Raw genomic sequence first — 13,282 nt, forward strand, 5'->3', positions numbered from 1 at the left:
AGATGAGCGGATTCCATCACACTGCTGACTTGTGCCTTGGAGATGGTGGGCAAACATTTGGGAGACAGGAGGCGAGTTCCTCATCTCCGAATTCCCAGACTGTGATCTACCCTTGGAGCCATAGTGTTTACAGTTCAGTGTCTGTTCAATGGTCCCAGTGCGCTCCCACCACTCAGGATGTTGATGGTCGAGGATTCAGCGATGGTGCTGCCATTCAATGTAAAGGGAATATGGTTAGATTCCCGTCTGTTGGAGATGGTCCTTGCCTGGCATTTGTGCAGTGAAACATTACTTGCCATTTATCAGGTTAAGCCTGAAAGTTCTTCAGAGCTTAAGACGCTCGCTCTGTCGAAGAGTCATCCAGATTCGAAGGGTTAGCTGTTCTCTCTCCACAGAAGCTGTCAGACATGCTGAGCCTTTCCAGCATTTTCTGTTTTGTTCAGGTCTTGCTGTTTATGGACATGGACTGCTTCAGTCTCTGAGGAATTGTGAACAGTACTGAGCATTGTGCAATCATTAGTGAGCATCCTCACTTCTGACATTATAATGGAAGGCAGGACATTGATAAAGCAATTGAAGGTGGTTGGGATTTGGACATCACCCTCAGGAACTCCTGCAGTGATGTTCATGAGGCACTGGAAGGATGACACTTTTCTGACGTTCAAGAGCAGACTGATGGAGCAGCAATTCATCAGATTGGATTTGCCCTGTTTTTTTCCACATTGTCCGGTAGATCCAGTGTTGTAGCTGTACTGGAACAGCTTGGCCAGGGGAATGGCTAGTTATGGAGCACAATTCTTCAGTACCATTGCTGGGGTACAGCCGGGCTGACAGAGTTTGCAGTATGCAGTGCCTTCAGTCATTTCTTTACCTCACATGCAGTGAATCAAATGGTCATCTGTAATGCTGGGGACCCCAGGAGGAGGCCGAGATTAATCATTCTACTCAGCACTTCTGGCTGCAGATGGCACTGATGCTCTGGGTTCCCTCATCAGTAATGATGGAATTCTTGTGGCATGTTTATAGAATCATAGAATTCCCACAGTGTAGAAGGAGGCCCTTTGGCCCATCGAGTCTTCACCAATTCTTTGAAAGAATATCATATCCAGGCCCTATCTCTGTAACTCCACATATGTGGCCCACTAATCCCCGTAACCTACACACCCTGAGACACCTAGGGACAACTTAGTATAGCCAATCAACCGAACATCCACATCTTTGGCCTGTGGGAGAAAATTGGAGTACCCAGAGGAAACCCACACAGACACGGGGAGAATGTGCAAACTCTACACATAAAGTCACCCAAGGCCGGAATTGACCCCTGGTCCCTGGCGCTGTGAGGCAGCACTGCTGACCACTGTGCCACCGTGTCACCTCATGTAAGCGGCATGTCCACCATTTGTTGCATGTGTAACACTATTTCGGACTGGATATGGCAAGACAGCAGATCTCTGATCTGATCCATTGGTTTTGGTGTGATTGAGCTCGGTCTATCATATGCTGCGTCCGCTCTGTGGTCTGGTGGGCGTGTGCTGGACCTTCACATCTCATCTTTAGATAAACCCAAGTCTCATTTGGCAGTATAATGTAAAGAAAATTAGTCGCAGTAACACAGTACTGGTTGCTGGGGAAAGCCACTGTCAGCTTCCGATGAATGAAAAAGTATAGATCACCTCTCCTGCCTATTTCCTGTCACTCAGATAACTTCATATCCAGGCTGCCTTTGTCTCTTTTATTTCATGGTCTTCTTACTTTGCTCCCAAGCTCAGTATGTGTCTACTCATAGCGGATCGTGTTTTTAAGAACAAAAATACTGATAGCAATGATATATTTTGTATCATTATTTGTGTTCTTCAAAACAATGTCCATTATTAATAGGGACATCATTCAGACTATTCTGCACAGTGATTCTTGCCATTGTAAGAGTTGTAACAACACCAGAATGATTATTGCCATTGCCAGCTGAGCTGTGCCTTGAACTGCTGAGCTGTAAGCTCTGGAATTCTCTTCATAACCCTCCCCACCTCGATATCTGCATTCTCTTTTCAGATGCTCCTTAAGCTCCGTTTAACATACATTTGAAAGTGGATCCCTCGGGATAAAACTCATCAGAATTCAATGTAGCTTGTCATCTGCCTTACCAATATACAGCAGTTTTCCATGTTTAATCAAACTGAGAAGCCGACAGGCATAAACATCTATAATCTGAATGACAAATTATACTGAATTGAACATGCGACCAGCCATATCGGGGAATTCTATAAACATTTAATCGTTTTGTCCACCTTTTTTATTTTCATGAATGGTTTTGAGAATAATTATAAATGATTAGTTAAATCTTTCACTCCTGATTCTCGCAGTTTATTGTAACTCAGGTTCAGACACATCACTGACTGGTTTGTACTGAGAGCAGAGGTGAGAATATCTGAGGCTGTTACTCTCCAAACTGGAGATCAGAGAGAGAAAGATTTCAGGAATCAGAGTGAATCCGTGGTGTTTAACACGAATACTGACAGGAATGATGTGGAATGGTTATTAATGACACGATTACTGACACTGATAATAATTTACAGTGTCAGACATCCACTGATTATTAACACAATCTCACACAGTCTGATACTTACTGCAGTTTCTGTATTTTACATTCTGGATTCCTCAGAGCCGCAGACAGTAGTTTCACTCCTGAATCTCCCACATTATTGCGACGCAGACTAAATGGAGAAAGTGAGAAACACATTAAATTCAGATGAATGTTCAGCAGGAAAAATAGCTGGATCTATTTTTGTGTCAGAAACTTAGCAAGTTAAGATTCAAGTTACGATACGATACCTCACCCAAGTTGATCTTTCTCTACACCCCAGCTATGACTGTAACACTACATTAGAACATAGAAGAACATAGAACATAGAAAAGCGACAGCACAAACAGGCCCTTCGGCCCACAAGTTGCGCCGAACAATTTCCTTACATTCTCGGCTCATCGATAACCCTCTATCTTACTAACCTCCGTGAACCTATCCAAAAGACTCAATCGAATCCACTTCCACCACCACTACCGGCAGCCGATTCCACGCACACACCATCCTGTGAGTGAAAAACTTACCCCTGTGATGTAATGATGACAATGATATAATGGTCAGCATAGTTGCTTTCTAAGCAGTTGATACGGGTTTAATTCCCAGCTATCTCAGTTTGTTGGAGTGGATGAAGAGAGGGCCAGGAGCCTGTAACCACAACCTTAAATAGTGAGTCAATCCAATTGAGTCAAGTCTGTGGCTCCAGACGGGAGCACTGGTGTTAAGCTCAGCTGAGGGTTGGAGGGTCAGTTGATCATTTAACTACACTGAGTCGACCCACACTGAGTTCAAAAGGGAAATGGTAAGTCTAATAATGACACACAGAAAACTAAATTCATTGGTTGGTTAAAAAAATGCCATTTGCGACTGGCTTTATATTGCTGTGAATTGGAGGAAGCAACAGAAAGGTTCAATGATGGTTCTGCTGTTGATGTGGTGTACATGGAGATTCAAAAATCATCTGATGCAGTGACACAACAGACTTGTGGCATAAGCTCATAAAATAACTGGGAAAGTAGCAACGTGGATACAAAATTGGATGAACAATGAATAATGGGTATTTTTCAGGCTGGAGGATGTCGGTAGTGGAGAACCCGAGGAGGTCAGTATTGGGATCCTTGCTTTTCCCTGATATATATGAATGATCTAGGTATTTGCAGTATAGAGGAAAATTTCAAAGATTGTTGATCACAGAACAGTTTGAGGCATCGGATACTGTGAGGAGAAGAGCTTGGGACTGAAAAACGGACAATAGTGGAGTGTACAGATAGGTGGCAGATTAAGTTCAATGCAGAGACGGGTGAGGTGATACTTTCTGGTAACATGCACATGAGGAAGGAATATAAAATAATCGGTAGAATAGTTAACAGAGTGCAGGAGCAGAGGGACTGGACGTATATGCACATTGATCATTGCCGTTAGCAGGGCAAGTGTAGGGAGCAGTTAATAAAGAATACAGCATCTTGGGCTTTACTGCTGTGAAATAGTTTATGTTTGTAGGCATCAGATAATAATTCATGAGTTTAAGTTGAATTTGTGTTTCTGTGCTTGTGTGTTAAGAAAGAGCCAAAACTTTAATTTCACTTCGTGATAAACAAAGCTGCCTGCCTGCGGGTTTTTTGTGTCCCTGCATTTTAATTTAAGGTTTACGACATTGTCAGAGTTAGAGAGGTTAAAAAAATGATTGCTTATATTCAGAAGTCCACAATGAATGATAGAAACACTGAGTTTCAGTTGCAACCAGTTAACCCAAGAAGCGAGATGGAGTTCACAGAGGCTGCCAGGAGAGGCAGGGCAATGCAGGGACTCAGAAAGCAGGACCCACAAGATAAATCACCGTCAGAAACCAAGGAGGAAAAGAGGAGTTCCAGGAAGACAGAAGTCAAAGAGACAAAAAAAACCTGAATCTGAACTAGCGACTGCTCCCGAAGTTAAAGAGAGGAGCAGAGACGGGCTCCCAGTTAAAGACAGAGCTGCGAGATGCAGACATTGTAAAGTTTGCTCACGAGAATCCAGATATCTGATATATTCCTAAAGTTGGTGACACCTTCATACAGACTATGAGGCGCTGGTGTCTGTTGGCACGGCTGAGTATGGAGGAATAATGAAAGGAAACATTGAAATATTGGACAGGGATCCTTGGTGAAGGCACCTGAGAGAAAGCATTGAAAAGATTCCAAAAGCTGCTTTTGTTTCTCGAGTGGAGCTTCTGGAGCGGAAGCATCAGTCCCAGTGAGACGGGTTTTCTCACATTGTTACAAACATTTGGGGGGATTTGAAGAAGAATCCACTGAAGTTACTTTGGGTGGCATCTGTCACTGAGTTTCACAGAGTGGTATATCTGAACCACAGGTGGATTGTTGGTTTACATTAACTGTGTACTGACTGGGAACATTAAAGCATAAGATCTATTTTGTAACTCGTGTCATCCTTACAGATCTGCAGACATCTGTGAAGTTAGATGGGGTGGTGCATTGCAGTTATTTTTTTAACAAAGGTTTTATTCTTTTGTTAAAAGTTAATCAACGACCTTGTTATTCTGTTCATCTACATTTCTAAATAATAAAACAATAAATAAAAGTTATGATTTACTGAGCCGGGTTTCTGCTCTTCGACCTGACTGTCCAGAAATCAGCTGGGATCATAACATTGTCAATAGGGGCATAGAGTACAAGAGCAAGGGGGCTGTGCTGAACCTGCAAAAGACATCAGTTAGATCTCAGTTCAGTGCGTCAAACTTTAGGAAGGCTTAGAACACATTGGAGAGAGCGCTGAACATGTTTAAAAGATTGGCTACAGGGATGTGAAACTTCAGACACGAGGATCGATAGGAGAGGTTGTTCACCTTGGAAGGAAGAATGCTGAGAGGACATTTGATAGAAATGTTCAAAATAGTGATGGTGCTGGAGAGAACAGGGAGCAAATCGAAATGTTGCTGCTCGGACAAGGATCAACAACAAGATTTAAAGTGATTTTTAAAAGATGCAAATACAGTGTGAATAAAGCTATTTTTTTTAAACACAGCGAGTGATTCAGGTTTTATGAGGCTGCAGTCAGAACCATGGAACAGAAACAGCGTGGGCTGCTGTAACCTAAGGGAGGTTTCTTTTCACAACTGCACACTGTGAGGTTTAATACAAGACTGAAGCTCCACTGCGACCCTGACTGATGTTACCAGTTATCACATGACTTATAAAAGGACACTGTCCCGATAAAACACACACCAACTATAATACATAACAGAGGCAGCGTGCAGGAAAATAATCCTGACAATAATTAGCCACAAACTGTAAGCTGTACCGAACACAAGAGAAACAAATTTCCTTCTAGCATCATACATAATCAGATGGTTTCTGTTGGGAAAATATCCTTTTTAAAAATTTTGTAACGAGGCCTTTACACCTCTAATTATTTAAAATTTATCCCAATAATGCTTTTATTCACTCAAGGAACGTGATCATCGCTGGTTTTGCCAACATTTATTGCCGATGCCTCTTTGCCCACGAGAATCTGCCTTCTTGAACCGCTGTAGTTTTATCAGAGAATTAAAAATTTATTACAGGTTCAGAAGGAGGCCAATCGGCCCATCATGTCTGCATCTGCTCTCAAATGAGCTTTATGGCTTTGTGCCATTCTCCCGCGCTTTCTCTGTGACCATTGGACATTGTTTCCCTCTTGACTTCCTCAACTGAACATGTCTCTGTTTTATTAGAACAAAGGAAATGGCTTCTCAGCAATGAAAATATCCGCTCTGAGACCAAACAGTTACCTCAATTCCTGACATTTGTGCAGAACGGGTCCCAGCCGCTGGAGCCCTTCACACTGAATGTAGCATTGCTGTAGATCGAGGTGTTTTATTGTATCACAGAGTCCAATGACATGAGACAGGACCGCACAGTCAATCGGGGTCAGTCGCAATCCGCTAAATGAAAGTTTTTCCATAGATCCCACTGTGTTCCGAGCCAGTGCTTTATTCTGAGACTCAAACAGGTAGTGGAATGTGTTCAGGAGCTTCCTCTTCCCAGTTTCAGTCTGTGTGTCTCCAATCTGCCCTTCAACCTTCTCCTTCACCCAGTCAATCACTCGGCAGGTTGTTTGATGAAGAAATGGACCCAGAAACTCCACCAGGGGTCGAGCTGACTGTGGGGAGGAGAGACCAGCAACAAAACGGAGAAATATCTCAAATCGCCCATCTTCCTCGCTGTGGGCTTCACTGAGGAGTTTTCCGATCTCCCCGGGATCTGGAGTCAGGAATTGTGAGAGTGCAGCTACAAACTCTTGGATGGTGAGGTGTGGGAATGTGTAAACCACACTCTGGGCAGATTCATCTTTCTCCAAAAGTTCCACCAGGAATCCAGACAGGAACTGGGAAGGTTCCAGCTTGTACTTGGTCAAATCTCCATCTCTAAACACAATCTTCTTCTTGGAGATTCCTGTGAAGGCCATCTCACCAAGCTTCAGTAACACATCACGGAGGTTTTCAATCTCTCGGCCATGGTTTTTCAGAATGTTGTAAATATAGTAGGAATATAGTTGGGTGATGGTCTTGGGAACTTGCTGCCGTTTCCTGTCTCTTTGTGTAAAGAAGGGACCCAGTGACAGACCGAGGATCCAGCAGTAGGAAGGGTTGTAACACATGGTGTACAGGATCTCGTTCTCCTCCACGTGTTTGAAAACGGCTGCTGCCACCGTCTGATCTTCAAAAAACTTGTTGAAATATCCCTTCCGTTCATCACCAACAAATCCCAGGATTTCAGCCCAGACACTGATGTCAGCCTTTTCCAATAAATGTAATGCAGTGGGGCGGCTGGTCACTAACACTGAACATCCTGGGAGCAGCTTGTGCTGTATTAAACTGTACACAATGTCAGACACTTCACACCAGCATTCGGGATCTGTGCACATGGACTGAGGTTCTGTATTTCTCCGATTGTCGGCAAAATCAATACTGTCCTTGAATTCATCCAAACCATCGAATATAAACAGCAATCCCTCTGGGTTCTTCCAGAGCTCTCCCAGAATATTCCCAAAGTAAGGATAGAAAAACAGTATCAGATTCCTCAGGTTTATTCTACAGTTAATCGTGTTCAAATCCCGGAATTTAAAACTGAAAACAAATTGAAAGTGTGGGTATATTTTCCCAGTGGCCCAGTCATAAACAATCTTTTGTACCATTGTTGTTTTTCCAATTCCCGGCACTCCGCTCACTGCTGCTGAATTCCCAGATTTGGATTTTCTCTGGGAAAAGCTGCTCTGGAACAATTGATCAGTTCGGATTTTTTCCAGTTCTCTCCGGAGATGTTTCTCTCTCCATTCTTCATGGTCTCGGCCTCTTGCCAGCAGTTCATGTTCGACAAGTGTCCGATCTCGAACAGTAGAAATAACCGTGAGCTCAGCGTATCGACCAACCAGCTGGAAAATCTTAACCTTCTCCTTTATGAGGATAGTGTTCACTCTCAGTGTTTCAGTTTGTACCCGGAGTGTCTCCTTGTGTTTCTGTTGGAGATCTTCAATCAGAACAGAGAGAAAATGTTTATTCATGTTATTGGCTTTAATAAGTAAATTCTCAAGACCACTTTGCTGAAAAGATAGATTTAATTCATTAAAAGTTAATGGAAATCTCATTTGAAAGTGAACAAAAGCCGAGAAAATTTTCATATCCTCACTTGATTCTAAATTTACTGAATGCAGGTTTCTTTGCAGGTAATATTTTCTCTCTAATGGTGAATACTATCCAAGCTGCCGTGTATTGTAGACAGTACAAACCCCCACGTAATCCTGATTGTACAACAATGGAGATTCCAGTCGTTCAACGTTTGAATCCTTCAGTGATGTCTGTGAAGCAGAGTTCTGGGTATTGTGAGGAGTTGGGGCACAGATTGCTCAGCGGCTGAATGCGATCAAAGCAGATTTTTACTGTTTTTACCTGTGGTGCTGTGCACACTCGGAGGGAGAAAACTGTATACCACATGCGACCGTATGGAAATACCCCTCCATCTCGGCACCCAGCCAGGTGGGCACAGCGCCTCAGCACCCAGCCAGGTGGGCACAGCGCCTCAGCACCCAGCCAGGTGGGCACAGCGCCTCAGGACCCTGCCAGGTGGGCAGAGTGCTTCACAGCACGTCAGGACCCTGCCAGGTGCATGCAGCGTGTGCAGATCCTGCCAAGTGTGTACAACGTATCGGGATCCTGCCTGGTGTGTACAGCATTTCAGTGTATCAGGCTCTGGCCAGGTATGTGCAGGGGTTTAAATGCACCAGGATCCTGCCAGGTGAGTACAGGGTTTCTCAGTGAATCAGGATCCTGCCAGGTGAGTACAGTGTTTATAACTGGATCAGGATCCTGCCAGGTGAGTACGGGGTTTCTCAGTGAATCAGGATCCTGCCGGGTGTGTACAGTGTTTCTCAGTGAATCAGGATCTTGCCAGGTGAGTACAGGGTTTCTCAGTGAATCAGGATCCTGCCAGGTGAGTACAGGGTTTCTCAGTGAATCAGGATCCTGCCGGGTGAGTACAGGGTTTCTCAGTGAATCAGGATCCTGCCGGGTGAGTACAGGGTTTCTCAGTGAATCAGGATCCTGCCGGGTGAGTACAGGGTTTCTCAGTGAATCAGGATCCTGCCGGGTGAATACAGGGTTTCTCAGTGAATCAGGATCCTGCCAGGTGAGTACGGGGTTTTGTGAATTTAAGGAAGTGAAACAATATCCCTATAATTACAAGAAATGTCAGAAGTCACATGGATTGAATCTTACATCGATGCTGAATTCACAAGAATTGATGAGTTCCAAACAAGTTTTAGTCCTGCTCCGAGACTCTATGAATTTCTGTATCTCTAATTCTGATAACCTCGAGGCAAAGATGTATTTCCAAATACCCAGATTCTCACAAGTAAAATGAATTGTCTGAAATCCTCCCTTACCTTTCAGGTGGCTGGGTATTTCTGATAATTCTTCTCCAACTTTCATATAATTAATTGGATCAGAACCTGTTGAAAAGAATTAACTTCCATGAAATCAGGTCTGTGTAATATTATAGTAAAGTTTGCAGTGTTTGGGTCTGAAACTGAATTCAGTGTGATTTTACCATACCAAGTTCCTGTATTTCTCTCAGTATTGTGCCCAATTTCCGTAAACTGCGGTGCATTTTCACAAAGGATTCCCACATCATCCTTCGAGCCCGAGATCCTTTCCCCATAACCAGATTGAGGAGAAGTTTGGAACTTCCCGCCCTGTTTCCGTTCTGCACGAGCTCACTGACTTTCTGTGAAGAATAATAATGAATATATCGATGAGAGGTGTGAACGATAAACACTGGGAAAGGGAAGGAAAGGACTTGCTCAGGGATGGGATTTCCCAGTTGTTTGGAGGACAGGAAGCAGCGACTTCTTTCGGTGAAATGTCATTCTGAAAAGTGATGAATATTCTCCACACATCTTGATTCCATCATTCCTTCAAATGAATGTGAATAAACTAAATTTAATGGCTGGAATACCGCTCTCAGTTTGGCACACAAGTGATCCCGTGCTGCAGCTGTCTCAGGAATGACCACAGATGAATGGAAACATTGTTGATTTATCAATCAGGAGAATCAACCAACGATAACAATTCAATCATTTTCACATCATTAACTGAAATATCTGAAGCCATTATTTTGCATGTTTGCAGTTAGTGTGAAATGTCACTAACCATGTTCACAAAGTTTTAACATTCATCACCAGTTTACATTCAGAGTTTACAACCCACAAAAAGAGGAGAAATCGGACCATGAACCCAATACAAAGCAGGGTGCACAGAAATGTCTTCAGGAGGTGAGGAAAGTCGAGAGGCAGAAGGGACAGTAAGACATCGGAAGTCTCAGCCTCGAGTAGTGGTCTGAATGAGGTAGTGCACATAGAAGGGTGCACGAACCGCAAAGGGAAGCTTGAAACAGCTGTCAAAATGTTTTTTTTAAATTTTTCTATTCTGCACAGGTTTTCTGAAAAAGTAGCTCAGGCCAATTGTGATGGTATTGCATTGAGGTTAACAAATGATTCAAATAAGGGAAAGAATACACTTAATAGAACTGTTAAACATCCCCTGAAGATTTTTGCTTGAATAAGCTCAGAGCAAAATCCTCTTTTGGTGACAACAGTCCTTATAGATGTGATCCATAACATTCCAGTAACTTTATCACACAACGCCCTGTGGCTTTAGGGTGTTCTTCAGCAGTTTAAAGATACACTACAGAGTAGATGTGCTCAAGATGCTGATGTTTCCCTGGGGAGGAGTGCCATCCAAACCCAGAGCACATGGTCAGAGTTTCACTCAGTTACGGATTATTTCGGACCCTCCATTATAGGAAAATAAAAGCAATTAGAAAACTGTCCTGAGAATATATCCAAATGTTACTGGAGGTGAATGGTTTGATGTTATAACAGAGATCTGAGAATTTAGGACTTGTTACAATAGAGTTGTGAAGATTAAAGGGCAAATCAATTGTGGCCTTACGCTGAAGTACATGTTCACGGATTGTTTCCAACATTCAGTCAGAGGTCACACATTTACAGTCTTATGGGTCAGACTGGATTTTTTTTAGTGTAAAATGGTTAAAATATGTTATTGTGATGAAGAAGTTAATTTTATTTTGTTGATATATTGGATAATAAATTAATAGCAAAAGAGAGCAAGAAGCAGGACTGGTCCAACTGGATGGGATATTAACTAACAGATAGTAAGCATCAGGTTCAGGTTAGAATAAGTGATTGCTGGAGAGGAAAGTAAACGCAGGATCCACCTTGGAATGGTTGTTTATTTCTGTACTCATTATTTCTCTCATTTTCACAATTTGAGAACCATGTGACAGGATTATGGGACCTTAGAAGAGGTCGGAATCTCTGTGGTGGGGCCCCCAGATGGGCGTCCTATTACACCAATGAAATACCCATGTGAAGCTTCCTTCCTGCCCCACTGGAACTTTACGATAGTTGGACAATGCCTGTGTGCGGCAACTTTCAGCTAAACTTTGGCTGCTAGGAGAGGGCATCCTTTATAAATGCTCCTTGATTCATGGATGGACCCTGGCAGCAATGACTAGCGCTTCCAGCTATGATCAGCGATGGAAGGTGAACCCACTAATTGCTGGGACCTGCCTGTCATGCCCTGGCATGGCTGAACAAAAGGCAATCTTGCCTTGAAGGGAAGCTCAGCATGAAGGTGCCATCTCCTTTTTCCTGCAGTCACAGCAGAGATCAATTCCAACACTGACATTACTGAGCCTGTCGTGCAAACGATCCATTGATTAAGCTATTAGCTCTGGGAAGCGAATCTCAGTTGGATACAAGTCCCAGCAGTGACTTCTTAATTGACTGCTGTTAATAAAATGATGCCCAGGGCCATATGGTCTCCCCAATCAGGGTTGGCTCATGTTTTGACCCCGAGCAGCGAGACATTATACGCTTTTGGAAATTTAATTCCAACATCTCATAAGCAAGTGGCCAATTGTGCAAGAAGATCCTTCGTGAGACTGAATGATAGTCAGTTTTGATCATGCCAAAGTAAGTTATCTAGATTTATTTCAGATAATAACATATCAGAGATTTGACCAGCGAATTTTCAGGATGTTTGGGGGAAGGAAGTTTCTATGGCTGGGATTTTACAGGCTATTTGGAGATGGGCTGCCAGGCGGGAAGGTGGCAAAATGGCAGACGAAGGCATTTGATGGCATTCCAGATGGTGGCCTCAAAATCTATTCTCGGAGAAGGCCTCTTTTTTGGACACCATTTGGTGCACAGATGGGCCTATCCTTTGGGGCAATAGATATGCCAAGGCATCGGTGCTGCCTGCCCTCAAAGAACCCCAGTCTTTCTGGGGTCTGGTCTCTCTCTGGCCCCCAGACCTAACTTGTCTGAATTTCAGGGCTCATGGCCATTGACCTGCACTCACCCTCCAGATGCAGCTTATGGCGTTGCTGCTGAGATACCGGCTGTCTGACTGGGCTGACAGTTTTGGGTAGAAGCTGCCACCTTTAATAAGGACAGCAGCTTCCTGGATCCCCACCACCTGCTGAAGCAAGGTTCCTGTCAGTGAGATCATGTCACTTACAAAATAATTCTGGCCTTTTTATGGCTCCAAAGGTTCTAAAACACTGGGGTTTGTCTCATTCCAAACATGGGACTGCTGTAGACCTACCGATTGGTATGATTAGTCAACAATTCAATTTTCAGTACATCATGCAAACGACAACATGTAGGAAGATGCAGTAGACAGACTGAGGTATTTTTTCCACATTATTTCTTTGTTTCTATTCTGTAGGTTCTGTGATGTGTGAAGAGATGGAATTCAATCTACATCTTACCTGATATTCTTGTCCACTGAAATGGTGCTCGCCGATTAACATGAGAGCCAAACCTTCCACCCCTTCTTCAATCGCCTGTTCCAGTCTATCCCGGTAAAATTTGGTTAATCGGAACAACAGGTCATCGTTGCAATTTGTGAAGAACTCAGTGAGTGTAGAGTCTGGATCTGTGAAAGCAAAGAAATACCAACACATTATCAATTTTTTACCCAGACGGTCACATTCCTCTCATTCTGAACAACCGAATCCTCCTGTGAACCAGCTTATTAAAGCTGTGTTTATTTGCTTTGCTACAGCACCTGGGGGAACACGTCCTGCACATGCTCAGATGTCCTATCAGAGTCTGTGACATCATAGTGAGTGACATCCCTGGGAG

General features: G+C 43.4%; 1 protein-coding gene across 1 annotated transcript in view; it reads right to left on the reverse strand.

Moving 5' to 3' along the window:
* The window catches only part of LOC144486005 (NACHT, LRR and PYD domains-containing protein 3-like), a 142,327-nt gene extending 134,777 nt beyond the window's left edge, over positions 1-7,550 (reverse strand). The window contains exons 1-2 of the mRNA XM_078204114.1: positions 6,345-7,550; positions 2,625-2,711 (exon numbers count right to left, since the gene is read on the reverse strand). Of these exons, the coding sequence (XP_078060240.1) occupies positions 2,625-2,711; positions 6,345-7,480 (1,223 nt within the window). The 5' untranslated portion in view covers positions 7,481-7,550. The remainder of the gene's footprint in view (positions 1-2,624; positions 2,712-6,344) is intronic.
* Positions 7,551-13,282: the final 5,732 nt, after the last annotated feature.

The sequence above is a fragment of the Mustelus asterias genome, unplaced genomic scaffold, assembly GCF_964213995.1.
Source record: "Mustelus asterias unplaced genomic scaffold, sMusAst1.hap1.1 HAP1_SCAFFOLD_263, whole genome shotgun sequence".
Lineage (NCBI taxonomy): Eukaryota > Metazoa > Chordata > Chondrichthyes > Carcharhiniformes > Triakidae > Mustelus > Mustelus asterias.